The following is a 19228-nucleotide window of genomic DNA, read 5'->3' on the forward strand; positions in this document are numbered from 1 at the left end:
CTCTTACTACCGCAGGGTCCAGGCTAGGTCATGCTATAATATTGCAAGGAAAAAGTCCCCTGTGCTGGGTCTTTGCTTTCAGCTGTTAGGGGAGAGCAGTAACAGTGTAGAGCACTGTCCTTTCTGTAGAGCTACTTTAAAGAATGAATGAGGTTTCATATTTAATGCTCCATCAAAAAGGGACAAAAATGCTAAGAATCAAATGCAATTTAAAAAAATTTTAAATACTTCCATGCATTGGCAAGACTGCACTAAAACTTCCAGAAATTCTCTGATCATGCATCTCAAACATATTGATGGGAATAAGGAGAGACTCATCCAAAAAATACGAATTACAGCAATAAAGCCTTAATGAGCTCACTGAAATTTAATAAGATGATCTGAATTTTTTTTAAAAAACCCACAGAAAATTTGAGTCTTAAGGGACATTGACAACTTTATAGTCCAACTCCCTCATTTTACATACAAGGCTGATACAGGTCAGATACCTTGCCCAGTATCACCTGGCCTATCAGAAGTATATATAGAACTTGAACCCAAGTCCTAAAACTAATCTTTCTTATATACTACACTGCTGCTAATGAAGACTACCTTAATTAACTACCAATGCTGTGAGGCTATTGATTGTAAAGTTATAGAATGTCAATGTAATTTATTAGCATTTCTAAGACAGAAAAAAATTTCATTAAAGCCAGTGAGGTGAGCTAAGGGAGTACAGTAGTTGATCCTGTCTCAGTTAGAACTATTATTATACTAGGTTAGAATTACTGTTGGTATCAATATGGAGAACATTGAAAAAATTTTGAATTTAACTGTGAATTGAACTCAGGCTTAAAAGGCAGCTCATTATATAATTGTGTAATTCAATTTAAATTTACAAAGAAAACCTAGCTGTGTTCGTAAAAAATAAAATAAAATAAAATAAAATAAAATAAAATAAAATAAAATAAAATAAAATAAAATAACAGAAGCAAAGATTTTCATGTGCATTCCCTGATCTTTAAAATGGTATTATATTATAAAAAGATGCCCCCTCTCCCACTTCCAAGAGGAAAAGTTCAAACTCCATTTTCTTCAGGGTTCACAGCAGCCATTACAGCACTTCAAAGGGGGCAAACAATGGGTTGGTATAAATCATAAGCAACTCTCATCCTTTGGAAATATTTTGAAAACAATACTCTTAAAACAAATACACCTGAATTCTAACTGAGTAAATCGACTGCCGTTTGGTAACTGTTATTGAAGGTTTGCCATTTATATTCTAAGCTATTATGTAACTAAAAAATACAAACACCCTTCTGGGAAATTTACATGAAAAAAATCTTTCCAAGATCATTTAAAGAGCCTACTAGTTTAACGGTCTTACCTGAGAAAATTTCCTAGAAGGATCAGAGATTGAAGTAGGAGGAACAATATTTAGAATGTAAAGCACTGACCGTCTTAACATTTATCCAGGGACTCGTAACTAGCATTTGTGAAAGAGGATTTTAAGATTAATAGCTAAAATGAAATTAAATTTAAAACATATTTAAACTAGTCTATATGCTTGTTTGTTACATACAGAGAATCTCAAAAACAGTCACCAGATACTTAGAACCCTAAACAATTGTTTGCTGATTCTCCTTTTACAAAGTAAAAACCTGAAGATAAATAATCATCACAAAGCCGCACATTGCTGACATCTGGGCCAGATTACATCAAACACTGCCTTCCGGTTCAACACAACACAAGAGAATAAAAAATTTTCTCCCAATTTAAACCTGTCCCTAGAGCCATAAAGAATGAAAAACTGCCGAGTCAACAGCTTCTGGGGTTGTGCATGCCTGTGTATGTGTTTGGGGGGTGGGGGGAGATGATGATTTCGTCTGCTTGCTTGCTTTTCAGTTTTTACTTCATGCATTTTCAATACATCTGTATACTTTTCTCTCCCCCACCCTCTCATTCATTGGCTTTGTAATGCTCTGAAAACTTGCACTCCAAATTATTAATGGAACAAACCTCATATCCTAAAGTGCCAAAAGAATTGGCTACTGGTACAGAAACCATTTGAAGGACACCAGCAACTTTTGTTAAGGCTATTGTTTTATAGTTAAATGCCATTCAGAGCAACTTGAACTAGACTCTTCTACTATCAAAGAGAGTAATTCACTGGGTTGCCTGGGATTTGGCAGGCAGGCCATCCTAATATTTATCTGGGGACAACTTCCACCTTTGGCTAAAAAATACTAACACAGAGCTTGAAATTGATCAAAGTAAGGAAAGTAAATACTATGGAAAAGACAATCTGGATTTGCTCTGGCCATTACTCAAATGATGGAACGAGCAATACTTTGTTATAACAAGTTCACAGGTATGTACACATACACATATAAAAGAAGCTAAAAACATTTAGTGTGGCTTTTAGCTAGAGTGACATAGCTAAACTGGAATAACATTCCAGCCCTCACCCCAATCTAGAAGTGTTTTCAAAAATAATCTGAAGGACACAACCAGTTGTCTACCATACTCTCAAGAAATCTGTTCAATTGCTCTGATTTCAGTGTAGCTTTTCATTAGCAAAAGGTAGGAAAAGAAGGATTTTGTGGAATTTTCAGAGCTGACAAGTTTCAAATATTTACCTTATAGACACTGGAGCAGGGAGTGCAGAGAGGGAGTAAGGCCTAGAATGTGGGAGAGGGCGAAGAGAAAATAACAAGCAAACTTTGGGCTTTCTTCCGAAGCCTCGGGATTCCTTATTTTCTTATTAAGAATACATTTTAAAGCATTTATCTTCCCTAAGCTCCACAACTAAGTTCCTACTCTGAATGGGGATAATCTTCAGATATAATAAAACCAGGGGAGAAAGCCAGACTTTAAAACATCTGGGAGTGACCAGTTGAGAAAAGAAATGTGGTAACCCACGGAAGCATCTCAGTCTGGCTTAGATACGACTTGTAGCTGAAAGTTATCTCAGGTTTTCAGGTCCCACTCTTCTGAGATGATGAACTCATACTATCTTTTAATGAGAGGCTCATATCCGCCTTTGATGTGTGAAGGACACTCCCAGCTGGAGGAGAGCACAAGAAAGATCTAAAATATTTGCTTCAGCTGCAAAGAGCTATTAATGAAAGTTTAGAAAATGAGGTAGCATTAGGGGGAAAATCTTTAGAAAAAAGATGACAAACTCTCATCTTATGAACTGTTAGGGGAAAATATTCCCTTAAAATAAAATCTGATGAATAATCTTCACTCTTCTACACCCTCCTCTGCCTTGTCCAGAACACATTCTTAATCCCCTTGTATGTAGGAGACAGAAAAAGGGCTTCATATAATTTGCTATTTACACAAAACACCAAGGGTGAGACTCACATGATAAATACAGAGGTTATGAAACCCAATGGATTCATCAGCTCAAATAGGGGAGAGTTTCTTCTAAAACAACCTTTAAGTGTGTCTAAGTATGAGGGCACCTAGAGTGAAATCCTGCGTAAAAGGGAACTCAACACAAGTTCAAAGATTTCTGTGTAATTCTCTGTACTGCTTAATGTTCTGAAATTAACTATCATCTTCTTAGTTGACTAAAAGCAAGAAAAACAGAATCTGGCTTTCTTAATCATTTATTTATCTAAATGTATTTTTTAACAAGCTAATCTACTCTTAGTATAGTGCACAGGTACAGAAAACAACCATAATTTCCATAGGCTAGTAAAGATTTTCTATTTAGAGTATGGGACACTTTAAATCACCCTTAGCTAGTCTGCAGAGTAACTATATTCCCTGAATGAACAGGGAGAGTCTTAGAGTCAGCAAAGTATTTGAGATCTTTTCTTACGATTCCCTTTGATAGAGAGCAGGAGAGAAAGACATAATTAAAATAAGTAAGTTCCTTTCTGAAAAAAAAAAATTCTGTGTCTAACTCTTAAATCAGGTGTTTCATATAACATCTTTATCTATATGTGTTTAACCACTTTATAAAGTAGGTCTCATTATCTTTATCTTTATAAATGTGGGACATGAGGATCAGAAAAGTCAAATGATTTGATTTGTCACATGGCTAATAAGTCAGAATTTGAATCTAGTTCTGACTAAATTTAAAAGCTTCGCTTTAGAACTTTAGGTAAGTAAACACTGGGGCATCATCAACCTCCTGTGGCAGAAATAAACGCTCTAAGGTAAGGGAGTTGAGGAAGGATATTATTTGTGTGTGTGTGAGGAACAGGCAAATGCTGGGCCTTGGAAATAAGTTATTTTACCAATTTTATTTATTCAACAATTGTTTATGAAGCACCAACTACAGATTGGAGGAACAGGCAAATGCTGGGCCTTGGAAATAAGTTATTTTACCAATTTTATTTATTCAACAATTGTTTATGAAGCACCAACTACAGATCAGGCACTCTTATGTGTTCTCTCTTAATCACATCTAAATTCTTATAAGAGATTTAGGAAATTATATAATTTCTCCTTTCAGAGTTTCCATATTTCTAGGCCTGTGTGCCACTGACTCCTAGGTCAATGTGACATTCCTTTTTCTCCTCACAGAAGCCTGACTGAAATCATGCCAAACCTCAGCAGCTTTTAGAAGTGATAAGTTTGCTAGAGTATTTATGTTAAAAATAACAACTTCAACAGCATAATAGAAAATAAATACTACATTCCAACAACCAGAATTGAATAAGTGGTCAAGTGGACTGATATGATTGTATATCTCAAGATGACAAATGATAGCCAAGATGGCTTTCCTAGGCACCATCAACATGTTACAGTGTTAAAAGGAATCAACTTTGTAAATAGAATTAACTACTCCAAAACATTATATTTGCCTCCCTGTCATTAAATTCAGATAATGTAGCCTTTAGATTAAAGACAAGAACTGAGAAAAATATTAGGTTCTAGTCTCAATTACTATGTTGGTTTTCAGCGGCAGCAAATTATTTAAGGCCTTTTCTTATGAATCCTTTTGCCAGGAAGCAGGGGAGAAGAAACTGCTTAACCTCCTCATGCCTCAGTTTCCCCAACAAGTAAAATGAAGAGATACCTTGGCTGCCCCTTGAGCATGACAGAAACTAAAATTTGTTAAGTAAAACTCCAGAGCGCCATCCAAAAAAATCCAGTAATTCCCCAATCTGAATTACAAGTTGTGATTCTATATCTGAGCAACACAGCACCACTGAAAAGATTAAATCAAACGTTTTGAGGGGAGAAGGGAAAGGCCAGGACCATCACCATCAAAAAGAAAGGGCAGTTATTTTCTCTTTTCCTTACGTTGACAGGGAATTGTGAATTGTCCACCCAGCTAGAATACTAGGAAGACGTGTCCAATTCAGGCCAGAGTACTGCTTTCGGAGTGAGGGGGTATCACAGTGCTCTGGAGTTCAGTCTCCTCTGCACATACACAAACACAAGTGCACAGCGCCCCAATGCTGTTTGTCCCCTCGGCCTCACAGCCCTGCCAGTTGGCAAACCCAAGCCAGGAAGTTGTCAATTCCAATTGCATTTAAGGCCATGTAGTCCTATTAAAGAAGCCTTGCTGGTTAAGGGGCGTCCTCTGTTTCCAAAGCATGGGAAAAAAAAAAAAAAAGGGCTCTGCTTAGATTGGAGCTGGCAACTTTCACTGACTAGAGTTTTCAAGGAGCTATGAATGAGTTTAACAAAGGAGGTCTGTGGCTAGTTTCTGGCTGAAGTCCATGTCAACAGTTTTTAAGGTCACAGGCCACACTAACTAACATTTATTCCCAGCAGACCCTGTTCTAAACACAAGCTGTAAGTAGTACAAATTTGGAATTTTTCTGTAATCCCTTGAGATATTCCTGATCCTTCCACATGTTTCTGCTCAATTAAAAACAATTCTCACTTTGCACCACAAGAGAGGCCATGCTCAGCAATCTCAGTCCATCCTTAGGGTAGATGAACAAAAACCTGGCAAATCAAAGGGCTTGAGTAGGGAAGGGAAGGAATTCAGCTGGATCACACTGAGAAGTGCAGACAGCTCCCCAGGGGTTCAGTTTGTGAAAGCATAAAACGGGTTATGACAGAGATCCTGAGGCCATAAAAAGCAGGTTTCAGGCACGAATTGGGAATAGGTTCCTAGTCCTTTCCCACAAATAAGATAGAAATTGCTGAGAAAATTAAAAGGTCAACTAGGTGAGTGGAAAACAGTGAAAATCTATAGGACAGATGCTAAACATTCCACTGTGAAATTAATATAATCATTTCACAATTAAGATAAACTCTTACTTTTAATGTCTCTAAAATCAAGATGCTTCTTGAAATCGATCTGAAAATTCAATACAAAAACAACAAAAAGCTGTTTACCTCTATAAATACATTTTATAACTGATGGTATTCTTAAATCTTACAAGGCAACATGGGAATAATTACTTTGGAATGAGAACCAAAAATCTCATTTAATCCTTACGGCTACCGTGAGAAATATTTTCTATTTTACAGATGAGGAAACTGAGACTCAGAAAGGTGAAGTGACTTGCTTCCATTTCTACAGCTAGTAAGTGGTAGAACCAAAATTCAGCACAGGTCGGATTCCAGAACTTAAGTCCATTCTGCAAACTTAGAGGGAAAAACATAGCATATCAGTTGTCATTTTGGTCATTAGAGCACTAACATTTGCGGCATTCAATATTTGTAATCATGTGCTATATGAAGGCAGTTATAATTTTTCCAAATTAAAAAATACATAAACTGTGGTGCAATGAATGTTTGGATTGAAGTTGACAGGATAAAACTGCCAGAAGAACTACTTCATTAAAAACATACAAAGAAAATTGAAAACATCCATGATCCCACTACCTAAATAGTCTTATTGTTAATATTTCGGTATTCAATCATATGAAAACTGGTCTCTTGCATTTTTTTTTTGCATAACACTGTGTCCTAGATGTTTTCATGTCATTAAATAATCACCAAAACCATAATTTTAATGGATATATGGTATTCATTTAGCTATCTATCCTCCCTCCACAAATTGTTTCTAATTTTTCATTCTCTATGCTATAATAAACATCCTCATATACATATCTGTATACATATTTGAGTTTTTCTTAGAAGATTTTTTTTTAATGGGAAAAATTTTAAGGGTCTTGAATATAATTTTGTCAGTTGTTTTCCAGGAATGGTGAATCATTTTCTACCCTGACCGACAGTGTGTAAGTGCCCACTTCATGGCCACCAAATATCACCTTCAAGTTGATGTGACCCAGCTCATGTAGACTTGGTTATATACATGCCCACACAAATCACATCTATGACAATGACATGTGTATGTTACAATTGTTCTATCCTTTTAATAACTCCTGCAGTGTGTAATGTTGTAAGACACCAATGACTGACTACCTTATCAAGATCCTTTGCCTACATTATCTCTACTTCTCACACACAAAAAGTAGATATGAGGAAATTAACACTCAAAAAAGAGTAAATGGAGCACCTAAAAGCACTCTTCCACCTCAGCAGGACTAGGATTCAAGCCCTTCTCTGACTCTAGACCACGTTCTTTCCGCCATGCCACCTTGGAGCTCATTCTATCTTTCAGGGATGATCAACCATCCTCTTACACCCCCAGCGCTGCCTCTTCCCCTAGCAATGCCTCTTCAGACAATGAGGCCAGATTAATCTCTAGGGAGATAAAGAAGGACAATACTTAGATCTCACAGGCTTTGAGAAAGAACAGCAAGCTGCACGTCTGCTTTAAGAAGTCAGGAGTAGGTGGCAGCAATGTGGGACTGCAAGAATGCTTATACAGAGCTGGCAGAACTGTAAAATGGCACAGCCACTCTAAAAACAATTTGGCATTATCCAGTAAAGTTGAAGATGTAGATATCCAAGACATAGCTATTCGACTCCTAGGTTTATACACCAAAGAACCTAATGCCTTATGTACCAGCATCCATGTTCAAGAATGTTCATAAAAGCCATAAACTAGAAACAGCCTAAACGACCGCCTACAGTTGAATGCGTGAACAAACTGTACTATGATCATAAAATATGGAATGCTAAGCAAAGAAAAACTACAACTATAAGCAACAGCATGGATGAATTGCAAAAATTAAGCAAGAGAAGTAAGACTTAAAATAACAATTCCAAACTGCATAATTCAATTCATACACAGTTCCAAACCAGACAAAACTATAGCATATCATTTAGGGATACATACATAGGTATTCTGGGATGCTGGAGATGTTTTAACTTAGACAGTGATTACATAGGTATTTGCTATATAATTATTTGTGTGTACTTACATGTTTATATAATATATGTATACTTATGTATTTATACTTGTGTATATATATATATATATATATATAGTTAAAACCAACGCACTTCCCTTTTGCAGGTTTTAGTTAACAATTTACAAAAGAAAGGCACAGGATTGAAGTTAAACATATACATAGTAGATATAATACATGAAGAAATTTATCAAGTGCTGTTTTATTAGACTTCACAGCAATACTCTGAGTTAGTTTTATCCTCAATTCATCATTGAAATAACTGAGACAAAGATGAATGGTGGATAGGTGAAAACATTTTATTATTATTATTCCAAATTTTAAGAAGATTTTTAAAAAATCAAACAGCACCAACATTCATTCCGTTATAATATAAGTACTAAATCTGAGGAAAGGAAAAGTTTAGGCAGTCCCATTGTATGAAAGTTAAACTCTCTCTTCAAATAAAAAGACCTAGAATTATAATCTCTGGGGAATTTTAATGAAGAGAAAATAAACTTCTAAAAACAAACACTGTTTCCAGAGAAACAATGGTTATCTTTACTTAATGAGGGTAATCAACATGTAGTATATTTTCATATACTAATAAAAAGTACATATTAAAGATTTCTTTTAAATGGTAATCAAAATTATTATTTATATATATACATATGTATTATTTTTTTAAACAGTTGTGACAGTAAAAATCCTGGCTCAGCAGAACACTAGACACTAGCAAATATACCTTCTTTAGAGTCTTTTTGGTTTGGAATTGTTTTTGTTTGCAGTGGCTTTTGGTTTTTGTTTTTTATCCCCCCCAAAGACTTCTTATTTTCCTATGGGACTAGAATTAAACAACAACAACAAAAAATGGAAACCAGTCATTAAGAGCTTAGGCAAAAAAAACTACTGAATTTCACCCAACTTCTTTTTCCACCACACGTTTAAATAAGTTTTAAAATGTCAGGTTTGTTTTTTTCAGAGCCAAGCATTTTTTGCTGCATTTTGGGCTCATTAATACACATAAAGAGCTAGTTAAAATACCAGACTGAATAAATGAACAATGGGACAATTAACCCCACATACAAAGCTCCACCCACTTTACTTCAAAGACATCTGAAATAGAATGGATTAGAAACCATAAATGATGCCTCTCTGAATTAATTCTGTAATAAATATTGCTTTGTATTATAGATAAGGGATTAAAAATCTCCATAGTGGCAGCCTAACACTTGTGAATTGAGTTAAAGGACAATTGTCCTTAGTTTTGCTGAAGATGACTGGTAATTTCCATGTCCCATGAATGAGAAATTAAAACCTATTCAATTTCCATTGCATACTATAACTAGAACTTAACTTTATCTACAATGTTTAAAAACTCCCTAAGTTTCTTCATAAAGTTTTAAGACATGTATCCTTTATTTTCATTCAGAATGTAACTTTTCAAGATTAAAATTTATACTGCTATCTTACTTTTAAAGTATTCCCTTTATGCTACTTTTTTTTTTGCAGTTTACAATACAACTCATGCTAATAAAAAGGATTACTTTGTAGATCTAAATGTCGAAGTAAAACATGGAAAGAAAAAGTTAACTAAATACATTGTTTGCCGCTTGATTTAACTAAGACTTCTGATAATATTCCCACATTTTTATGTTCATTGTTTTTAGAAGTTAATAAATATTCTTCCTTGTCAAGAGCTGGGTGATAGCTCACATGTTAAGATAAAAAGTAGTGTTTTTTAAACAAAAATATCAAAGTAATTAGCTGAATGACAAATTCACCACAACAAATGCATTTTTAAAAAAACCTAAGTCTTAGCAAGAAATTTTTTTTCAGATAACTAAGAGCTTCTTCCCTTGGAAATCAATCTCACACAACTAAATTATATAGTCAAAAAGAGTCTCAGGAAAGGATATTTAATGATATGTAAAGATGCTTATGATATAATAAATGAAAAGGTTAGACAGAAAACAATACCTACAGCATGATCCCAATTCAAAGAAACACCCCTAGTCATTATTGGAATCATGAGCTGACAGACTGCTTTTCTTACTTTTCTGAAGTTTTCTAAATTCCTCTAATGAGGAAGTGTACCTTCATAATCTCAAAAAAAAAACACCTTAAAAATAAGTGGCTCCTAATTGACTGCAAGAATTGTGGGCTCTTCAAACATCAGACGGCATGATGATTTTTCTGTCTGAAATGATCTAAAGGGGTACAATATCACCTCAAGTCTTCTGAGGCTTCTCCACGAGGGACAAATGTTAGGCTTCCTACTGCTTCTAAAACTGATCACTCGAAGGGCTAAAAAACCTAAATTCAGACTCTTCTTTGTATTCGCAAATCTATCTCGCTCTTAAAATAAGAGTGCAGCTTAGATCCAAAGGGCAATTTTAGGTGTGAAGCACATTGAGTTATTTTCTACCTCCTGCCCAGTGAAAAGCAAAGATAAGGCTCAAATAAATGCCTTCTGCTTATTGTCGCTGTTGCAGGAAAGTGGTTTGCTTGCAGAGAGGTCCAAGAAAAATTGCTGACGCTCAAACTCAACCAAAAAGCACCACCTGGCCTCTCCTATAGAATGTTTTTTCCGTCTCCCAAAAAGGGTCCTTCATGTGGAATTCTTAAGACTCTTTCAGAAGGCAGGCTCAGTTTTACTGGTTTTCCATTCAAACACACCCTGCGTCAGGTTTAAACAGAACCGTATCATTTTCTTTTCTCTATAATCATATAGTTATATTATTCACACAGACTGCAATGATGCTGGCCAAGAGGGAATGTGACTTCTTGATGATACTGAGTCTTTAAAAAAAAAAAAAAACCTTAGTCCCAGGTGGCCTTGGGTTTATTCTCTTGAGTTGGAAGAATCACTGTGGTATCCTGGACAAGACCCTGCTATCAGCCAGCTAAAGAACCGGGAACAAAAATCTTCCCACTTCAGGTCTCATTGTCACCATATATAAAATGAGGATGGGTTGTAGTACATAAAATCTAAGAGTTCTTTAAACTCACCTCTGAGATCACTGCAATGGCAAACTATCCATCACGGCTCTTTTACCTAAATATGTATGTAGAGAAGCAAACTTTTGAAGCCCATAAAGGTTGCTTTGGTGGCAAGAAAATAAAATTTGAAGTTTTAAATCAGAGCCAAAAGAAAGTTACTGGCAATAAACCCAAAGCAGTTGAGAGTATGAGCTCTGGGTTGGATTTTGGGTCCAAACTAAATTCCTTCACTTACCCCTTGTGAGATCTTGGGCAAGTCACTGTTATCATTCTTGGTCTCAAGCCCTTTATCTCCACAATGGAGATAATTTCATAAGGTTGCAATAAGAATTATGTAAACCACCTGGCATATTAAATAAATGCTGATAAATGCTAATTCTTTCTTTCCCTTCCAAATCCTCTGTGGTGAGCTGTACTGACAGTCTATCCATCTACAGAATGGCGTAACATTAGCCATCAGCAGCAGTTGCTAGAGGTAGCAAGACTGGTGAGGTATGGAGGGGAAAAAACCAAAACCAAAAAATAGTGCACTCCTGGAGTTCCTAGGGCAGTTTCGCTTGCTGCCTTATACTGAGCTTCATAAGAATTAAGACAAGGAAGTGCTCTGCTTTCAAAACAGAGCAGGAAGATACCATGTTTCTTGTGATGTCCTACTCATTCAGTCTCAAAAGGAAATATTTCTTTCAGCTGAAGTCTTGGCTAATACCTAAAACCCTGGGCTCAGGGAGCCTGAGGGAAGGCTGAGCCAGGCTAGTTTCCTGTGTAAAGGACCAGGAGGAGGAAAGGAGCTTCCTCCTCTGCTGGACAGCCTTGAGGCTGGCTGCTCATGCAGGAGGCACACCTGTCTCTCCAACTGTCCAGCTTCCCAGCCCTCAAACAGCAGGCTGCAGGGAGAGCAAGGGCATTTTTATTTATTTCCCTTTCTCCTCTTCAAAGGTGCTTTTTTTTTTAAAACTGTACAGCTTGTTACTATTGTTTAGTTGTGACTCCCCAGAGGATTATACATTTCTAAGCATAAAGGCATCTGTGTGGCAATAAAACATACAACATTCCCCAACCACTTCATTTTTTTTTAATTAAGAAAAAGTTACAACCTCCCACAAAGTGATGTTCCGATGAGTACGGCCCCCATGTAAGCCTTTCAAAATACTCTCAGAAAGGGCCCTGGGCCCAGTTAAACCAGAGCCTCCACAGGCCCCATCCCATGGGTTTGGTTTAAGACAGAAGCCATGTGCCAGGGCCCACAATGGGTGGAATTATAATCTGCCATAGCAATCAGGCCTTCTCCCAGCTGACCATCCAGAAAACAACACTGTACCCATCATACTTTTAAGGGAAGGAATTAAAAAGAAATCAAACAGCCCCAGAGAGATGGAAACGCTTGAAAAGCAGAGGAAAGTCTTCTGTTAAATAGTATGAAAGATCCAGGTTTCCCAAATGGCATTTAACGCATTGGGAGGAAAGGCTGATTTCTCCCAGAGGGACCCCAGCTTTGATGCCCAAACTGCCCTCAAACATCAGGCTGTTCATTTTTGTATAGTGGGGTACCCTCAGGCGAGACAACCATAAATAGCTTAAAACTAGAATAGGAGATTCCATCTGTTTCTGGAATATTTCAGCAGCACCTGCTTTCAAGGTAAAAATCTGGGAGCTGTCCCCACAGCTTTCCTTCCCAACTTTCTTCCCCATCCCCCACAGACTTATTTTAAACTAAGCAGCTAACACACAATACAAAAGGGCTTCTGCCACACCTGCCTAAGGAAAGAATCCTTTGATTTTTCTCCTGAACTGTATGTGTTGTTTAAAAAACACTGGAACAGTTGGAGAGAGTAGCCAAAGTTCTTAAAACCAGACTCATATTACTCCTAGCTTTGTTTTCTCTGTGAAAACTGAGCTTTTTTGTTTATGGCAGAAATGAGTACAACAATACAGGTGAAAAAAGATGTAATAGTTGTTCCTGCCATTAAGTCAGAAAGTGTTCCAGAAGGAAGACGGTTCTCACATAACACAATTAATGTTTAAACATAAGCCCATATGCCAACTCCCATGGAAAGGAGGACAACAGCTCCCCAACAAGGGCCAAGGAACATATTTCATTAACTTAGAGTTAAGAAAAAAAAAAGCCACTAAAGTTGAGGCTTGAAAATTCCAATCTGAATCAGGTGTTACTCCCAAAATGATGTGCAACATCCCTGCTAACAACCACCAGAAAACCCCAAGAGTGGGTAGACAGCAATTTCACGTACAAAAAGCCACAGTGCCCTTGGTGTACAAATGTCAATATTTCTAATGCCTATCCAAGACCATTGGATGGTACTCCATTTCTTATGGGATAAATCCAAAATTTTGGAGCATGTCTCACAGCCCCCCACAAGGGTTTTCACAATCTGGCACCACGACTTTTGTGGCATTATCTTTTGCTACAGCTTCTCATCGGAATTTCTATCATTCTTTCATCTTGCTATACCCATCATTTCTCTGGGCCCTCGAGCACCAGTTCTCACTGCCCAGAGAGCTTTTCTCCCATTCTCCTCCAGGCAAACCCCTACTGATTCTATAAAGCCCAGTTTAACTAGAACCCATCAGCAACACTTTCCCTGATTCTCCAACTCAGACACGGGCACTGACTAATCTGTGACCCCAAAGGAACCTTGCACATACATTTTATTTAAATAGCACACATCACATTATATTTTAATTACTTATGTACATGGTCCCTTCCCAAATATTAAGCAGTTCCCAAGACAGTAAAGGTAGCAGAAGTGAACTGGGAGGTGGTTAACAAAGTCAACAGGTGGCTTGGGAACAATGCACCCAGAAGCATACTCAATTTTATATTTGGTAAAGGACAAAAAGTATGTATCGTTTTCAGTTTGTAATATCAAGTTCAGAAAATTTAGCTCATGAAAATCTTGGATAAACACAGCATCTGAAAGGTTCTCATAAGGGGAGCTGGGACTACATTATGTTGATTTTAAGGGATCTTGAGGTAAATAAAGGCCAAAGACCATGTGTTATGCATTGCTCATTCCTGGTATATACCAGATACTAAGATACTCACTGATTGAATAAAAATTTTAAATGTTAAACTAAAAAATTTTAGATACCATCTTGATGAAACAAGTTATTTCTTCCCAAAATGTGTAATAGGTTTTGAACAGTTTTATTTCGTTATAAAGATAGTTACTCAAGCTTTCTCAAGAGCTTAAATAAGATGCCTATATATAAAGGAGAAAATTGTAGAACACAAATATTTTTAAAGTTCTTTATAAAGAGTAAAGAAATTTAATATTGTATTGCTTATCTTCCAAAATCTACTGCCCCCACCCCCAAACAACACAGTTATGATTTCGAATTCTTGTGTCCCTTCTGTTCATCCGAACCCAGAAGGTGGCTATAAATAGCATATTTCATTACAGTTTTAGCCTTGATGGGGCATGTGTTATTTGGGCAAACCGAAGCCACAAAAATTTTTGGTTCTAGGTCACTTTGTTTAATGAAATTTGAAAGATTTCAGAAATAAATACTTAATAGGCTCAGATGTTGCTATTGGAAAATGCTAAAATACTTTCTCACATTCCTGGGTTTATAATGAATGAAAACTAACTTACCCATAACTCTCGTTCTCCTAGCTGGTGCTTTTAATCTAGCATTAAATGCCATCCAGCAAGTTGTTAAATAATATAATGGTGAATCTCAAGGAAAAGTAAAATGCTTTAATAAAAAGAACTAGTCAACCATGGGAGGAAATAATGCATTTGACTTTATATACCATGGTACTTTTGTTAACAAGATATACTTTAGTACAACTACATCTCTGTCAAGGCTAGCTGGGGACAAAGGTTCAAACCAACTTTGAAAAAAATGTTTAAAAATAAACTCAGGGATTCATTCCTTCATAACACAAGTATTAATGTGTGCCTTCAGTGTGCAGACACTCTTCAATATACTTTGCGTATATTTGTGAACAAAATACGTAAAAATTCCCAGTCTTCATGGAGCTTACATTCTAGTGGGGAGGAACAGACAATGCCCCTAACAGTGAACCTAATAAGTTATATTGAATAAAGGAGATCTAAAAACCTTTTATTGTGAAATTAAGTTTAAATTTTTTAATAGTGATGGACTTGTCCTTTATGGACATAAAAGGACATAGTGCCTTTTACTCAACATTGAATCTCCACTGTGAGATTCAAAGTATACCTCTTACAACTATATGAATTGTTTGATAATATGAAACATGCTTCTGCCAATAAAGTATACAAAGCATGCTGGGATGGGATGATTGCCTCTACCTGGGGAAGGTTACTCTGAGAAGTGCCCAAGCTAGTCTGGCAAGATGTGTAAATGTGCGAAGGCAGAAAGATCCAGCGGCTTATAAGGGCCAGGAAGCATATGAGCTTGGGAGAGCAGTCAGAGAGAAAGTGATCCTCAGAATCTAAACCCTAGAACAGTGGAGGTTACGTCTGTGCAGACACCATCGCTGGGAACTACATCCCACATGAGAAGAAATGGAAAGCAAAAGTAAAGGTGGCTTCTGAGCAGACTTGAACTAGAGTACTGGGCATGCTGAGAACAGTGACTGGACCTCAAGGCACAGGTTAACTAAAGGGAAAGCATCTGAAGAAAACAAGGAAATCAAACAGCAAAAGAAGACGATGCTGATATTGTAACCCAGACCCAAACTGCACCCATGTCCTCTTGGCAGACCTCTCCACTCTTCACTGGACATGATACAACCAGTCATCCAGGGTTAGCAGCAAGCCCTTCCACTCATGCTCAGTCCAGCAATGTTCCTACACCAAGCACAGAGGAAGTGCCACTTTGTGTATATATGCACAGTCTGGATAAGGTAAAGAGAGCTTTTCCTCCTCATGTTAAAATACCCATGAAATACATGCTCCAGAATCCATAGAGGACGTATTTTTAACCACAGACACTATCCGCTAGCACTAGAATATCAATAGTAAGAAGACCCTACGCCATGGGATCATTCTATGTGTTTTACATAGCATACTGTAGTGTGATCATCCACCTCCCCAGCCAGTCTTGGGAACTCCTCAAGGGCAGGGACTAGCTAATAGTAGGCACTCAATTAGGGCTGACAAACGAATGAACTCACCAAAATTTTTCCCATAGTTCCAAGCTAGTGTAACAGATAGAAAACATACCAATTGCTATTGTTTTTCATTCTAAATGATGATAGCAAGAGGCTATTCAATTAGCTTCTCACAAACATGATGTTCCTGGCCCTAGATGCAGACTTACAAAGTCAAATACCAGAGCACTTTTTAAATTTAAATTTTTAAACAGTTTTCCACTCTCAGAAATTCGCTGAGTGAATGCAATAGTGCCAGTTCAGCGTCGCCCACTCCTCAACATATACATCCAAGCCCTGAAAGGAAGAAATATCATAACCCAGAACATTACAGAAAAAAAAAAACCTTTCTGCGGAACTTCAAGAACTTGGATTAAACCCTCATCTCTTCTGAATGACTATATAAATATGCAGTGTCCTAACCAAGGTTGAAATATAACATTAAATAAAAATGCAGGAGAAAACTTTCTTTAAAAAATTGTTAAATCAGAATGTAAATAATAATTTACATCAGAGCCTAATACTCTGGGCAGGTAATCCTTGGGCCTGGGCTACTGAGGTGTGCTTGAGAACAGCTGTGCACTTCTGGTCTCACAGAGCAGCAGAGTTGTCCCTCCTTTTTAAGGTCTTTGCGGCAGTTGTCCCCTAGTGCCCAAATTAAAGATGCTATGCTTGATGAAGCTGACTTTGCTGATTAAAAATAATAATAACAAGATTTGTGTAGAGAAATGCAGAAGTAGCAGTCTTGACCGGCAGTAATTGAGCTAAGATACTTCAAAAATCAGCCCCTTACCCCCGTATGGTATGAGGGTATATGTGTTTGGGGTACAGGGGGGTTTCTCCTTGGCAGAGAAGAAGAAAGTGCAGAGACTAGTATACCAAAGAACTGCCCTTTCTGGAATTCATAGAGGGTCTGGCCTCTTATCCCCAGGCCCATGCCCAAGACTGGGGACCCGGGTTTTGTCAGGGGCGCCTCCCTGCTGTCCTGCCCTGAGCTGTTGCACATGAGCAGAGAGAGACAGGAGGCAGGCCCCTCTGACACCTACTTAACCAAGGCAGATGGGGAGGAGAGTGTGTGGGATGCCTTTACTTCCCCCTCAGGAGGCGCCCAGCAGGAGCCCACAGAGCCAGCAGCTCCAAAATCAGATTTCCACACATCCTCCCACCCCAGAACACGCCTTACCCCTCTGGCAGGAGGAAACAGAGCATTAAGCAAGTGTGGTTCTGGTGTATGAAGGGGGTTTTAGAAGACCTAAAGAAGTCTTCTTACAGGATTCTGCACTTTTTTCAAATCTCTACAGAGGTAGCTAAGTTGGGAAACAGTTACTCACTCATTGACCCAAAGGGGGCAGGGGTGTTACTCTGAGAAAGACACAATCAGTGTCTGCAAGACGTCCTGAGCTACAGACACATACTTTATTAATAATCTTACATACACAAAATGTCCAAGGGAAAGCCTAACAGGCGCATTTCTGACAGCTCCAGATAACAGCAGGAGGAACTGAAGCCATGCTGACCCTCCAGCTTCTACACACTCCACAGGAGCAATGATCCCTTTTCCCACCCAAGGGATGTGATACAAATAAATAAATATAATTATCTGCAGAACTTAAAGTGCAAGGACAACATTGTGAAGTCCTTCTCCCCAAGTGCAGTGACTTGTGGGAAACTGATAGGAAAATAAAAAGAACAGCTGGAAAATTTAATTACAGAAGAACAATGCAACCGCTGACATTGTTTCACGGAAGAAGCCAATAGCCAAATCCATCCTCCTTACCTTAAGATACAGAAGCAGCTCTTTGCTCCTGAAGATAAGCGGCAGAACCCAAATCTCTGTTTGCTGTCAATGTCAGTGAGCACGAATGTGAAGTTCTGGCCAACTTGGCTAACTGTGGGACTGCGGCAAAGACAGAACAAAAGGAAAAAATGAATGTGCAGTAAGTTTCCTGATAAAGTATCTAATCACAACAAGTCGTTGAACCTGTAACATTTCCTTTCTCAGTGGAACTCTACACAAATGAACTTAAAATTTACACACATCAAGGGAACAGACTGAGCTAGGAAAGAAAGAAAAGAAAGAAAAGAAAGGGAAGAAAGGGAAGAAAGGAAGGAAGGAAGGAAGGAAGAAAGGAAGGAAGGAAGGAAGGAAGGAAGGAAGGAAGGAAGGAAGGAAGGAAGAAAGAAAGAAAGAAAGAAAGAAAGAAAGAAAGAAAGAAAGAAAGAAAGAAAGAAAGGCAGAAAAGAAAGAGAGAGAGGAGAGAAAGAGAGAAAAAAGAGAGCAAGCAGCCCATTCTAATGACACACAGCTACCAAACCTTCCACTTACAGAGTTTAGGCAGGCAGCCCTTTTAATCACTGCATCCAATCCTGAAAGGTGCATTCTATTCACCTCATTTTATAGATGAAGAAATATCCTAGAGTGGCACTGCCTAAGGTGTCAGCTGGTAAACTGCGAAAAGCTGGATTCTAAACCGTGGCCTATCTGATGCCAAAGCCCTTTTTCCAGCTTTCTGGTAGCAATGCTCACCTGGTCATTCCTCTCTCTCGGAAAACAACAGTGACTGTAACAGCAGGATGTAAATGTCTGTTATGTGTCAGCCACAAAGTAGACACTTGATACTATACTATCTCATCTACTTTCACAACAATCGTGGAATTTAAATGATGTTCCCATTTTACAGAAAAGGAAACTAAAGGACTGAATAGGTTAAGTTAACTGAATCAATTTCACAGAGCTACTAGGAGAGGGGCTGGAATTCAAAAGAGGGCAATGTTAGCTGTTACTTTCCTAAATTCCTATATTTTTCATAATTTCTGAATTTATGAGGAATGTATTTTATATTTTACAGGACAGAAATAGCAAAAATCTTAACAATGCAAGCTGTTTTCTAAGAAATGGAAACCGGGTTTTAAAGAAAAAGATTTA

General features: G+C 37.6%; 1 protein-coding gene across 4 annotated transcripts in view; it reads right to left on the reverse strand.

Moving 5' to 3' along the window:
• Window positions 1-19228, reverse strand: part of DENND1A (DENN domain containing 1A) — a 476944-nt gene that overhangs the window by 308457 nt on the left and 149259 nt on the right. For all 4 annotated transcript variants that reach the window (XM_072960109.1, XM_072960107.1, XM_072960108.1 and 1 more), the window contains exon 5: window positions 18080-18199. In XM_072960109.1, coding sequence (XP_072816210.1) covers window positions 18080-18199 — 120 coding nt within the window. The remainder of the gene's footprint in view (window positions 1-18079; window positions 18200-19228) is intronic.

The sequence above is a fragment of the Vicugna pacos genome, chromosome 4 (assembly GCF_048564905.1).
Source record: "Vicugna pacos chromosome 4, VicPac4, whole genome shotgun sequence".
NCBI classification, from domain to species: Eukaryota; Metazoa; Chordata; class Mammalia; order Artiodactyla; family Camelidae; genus Vicugna; species Vicugna pacos.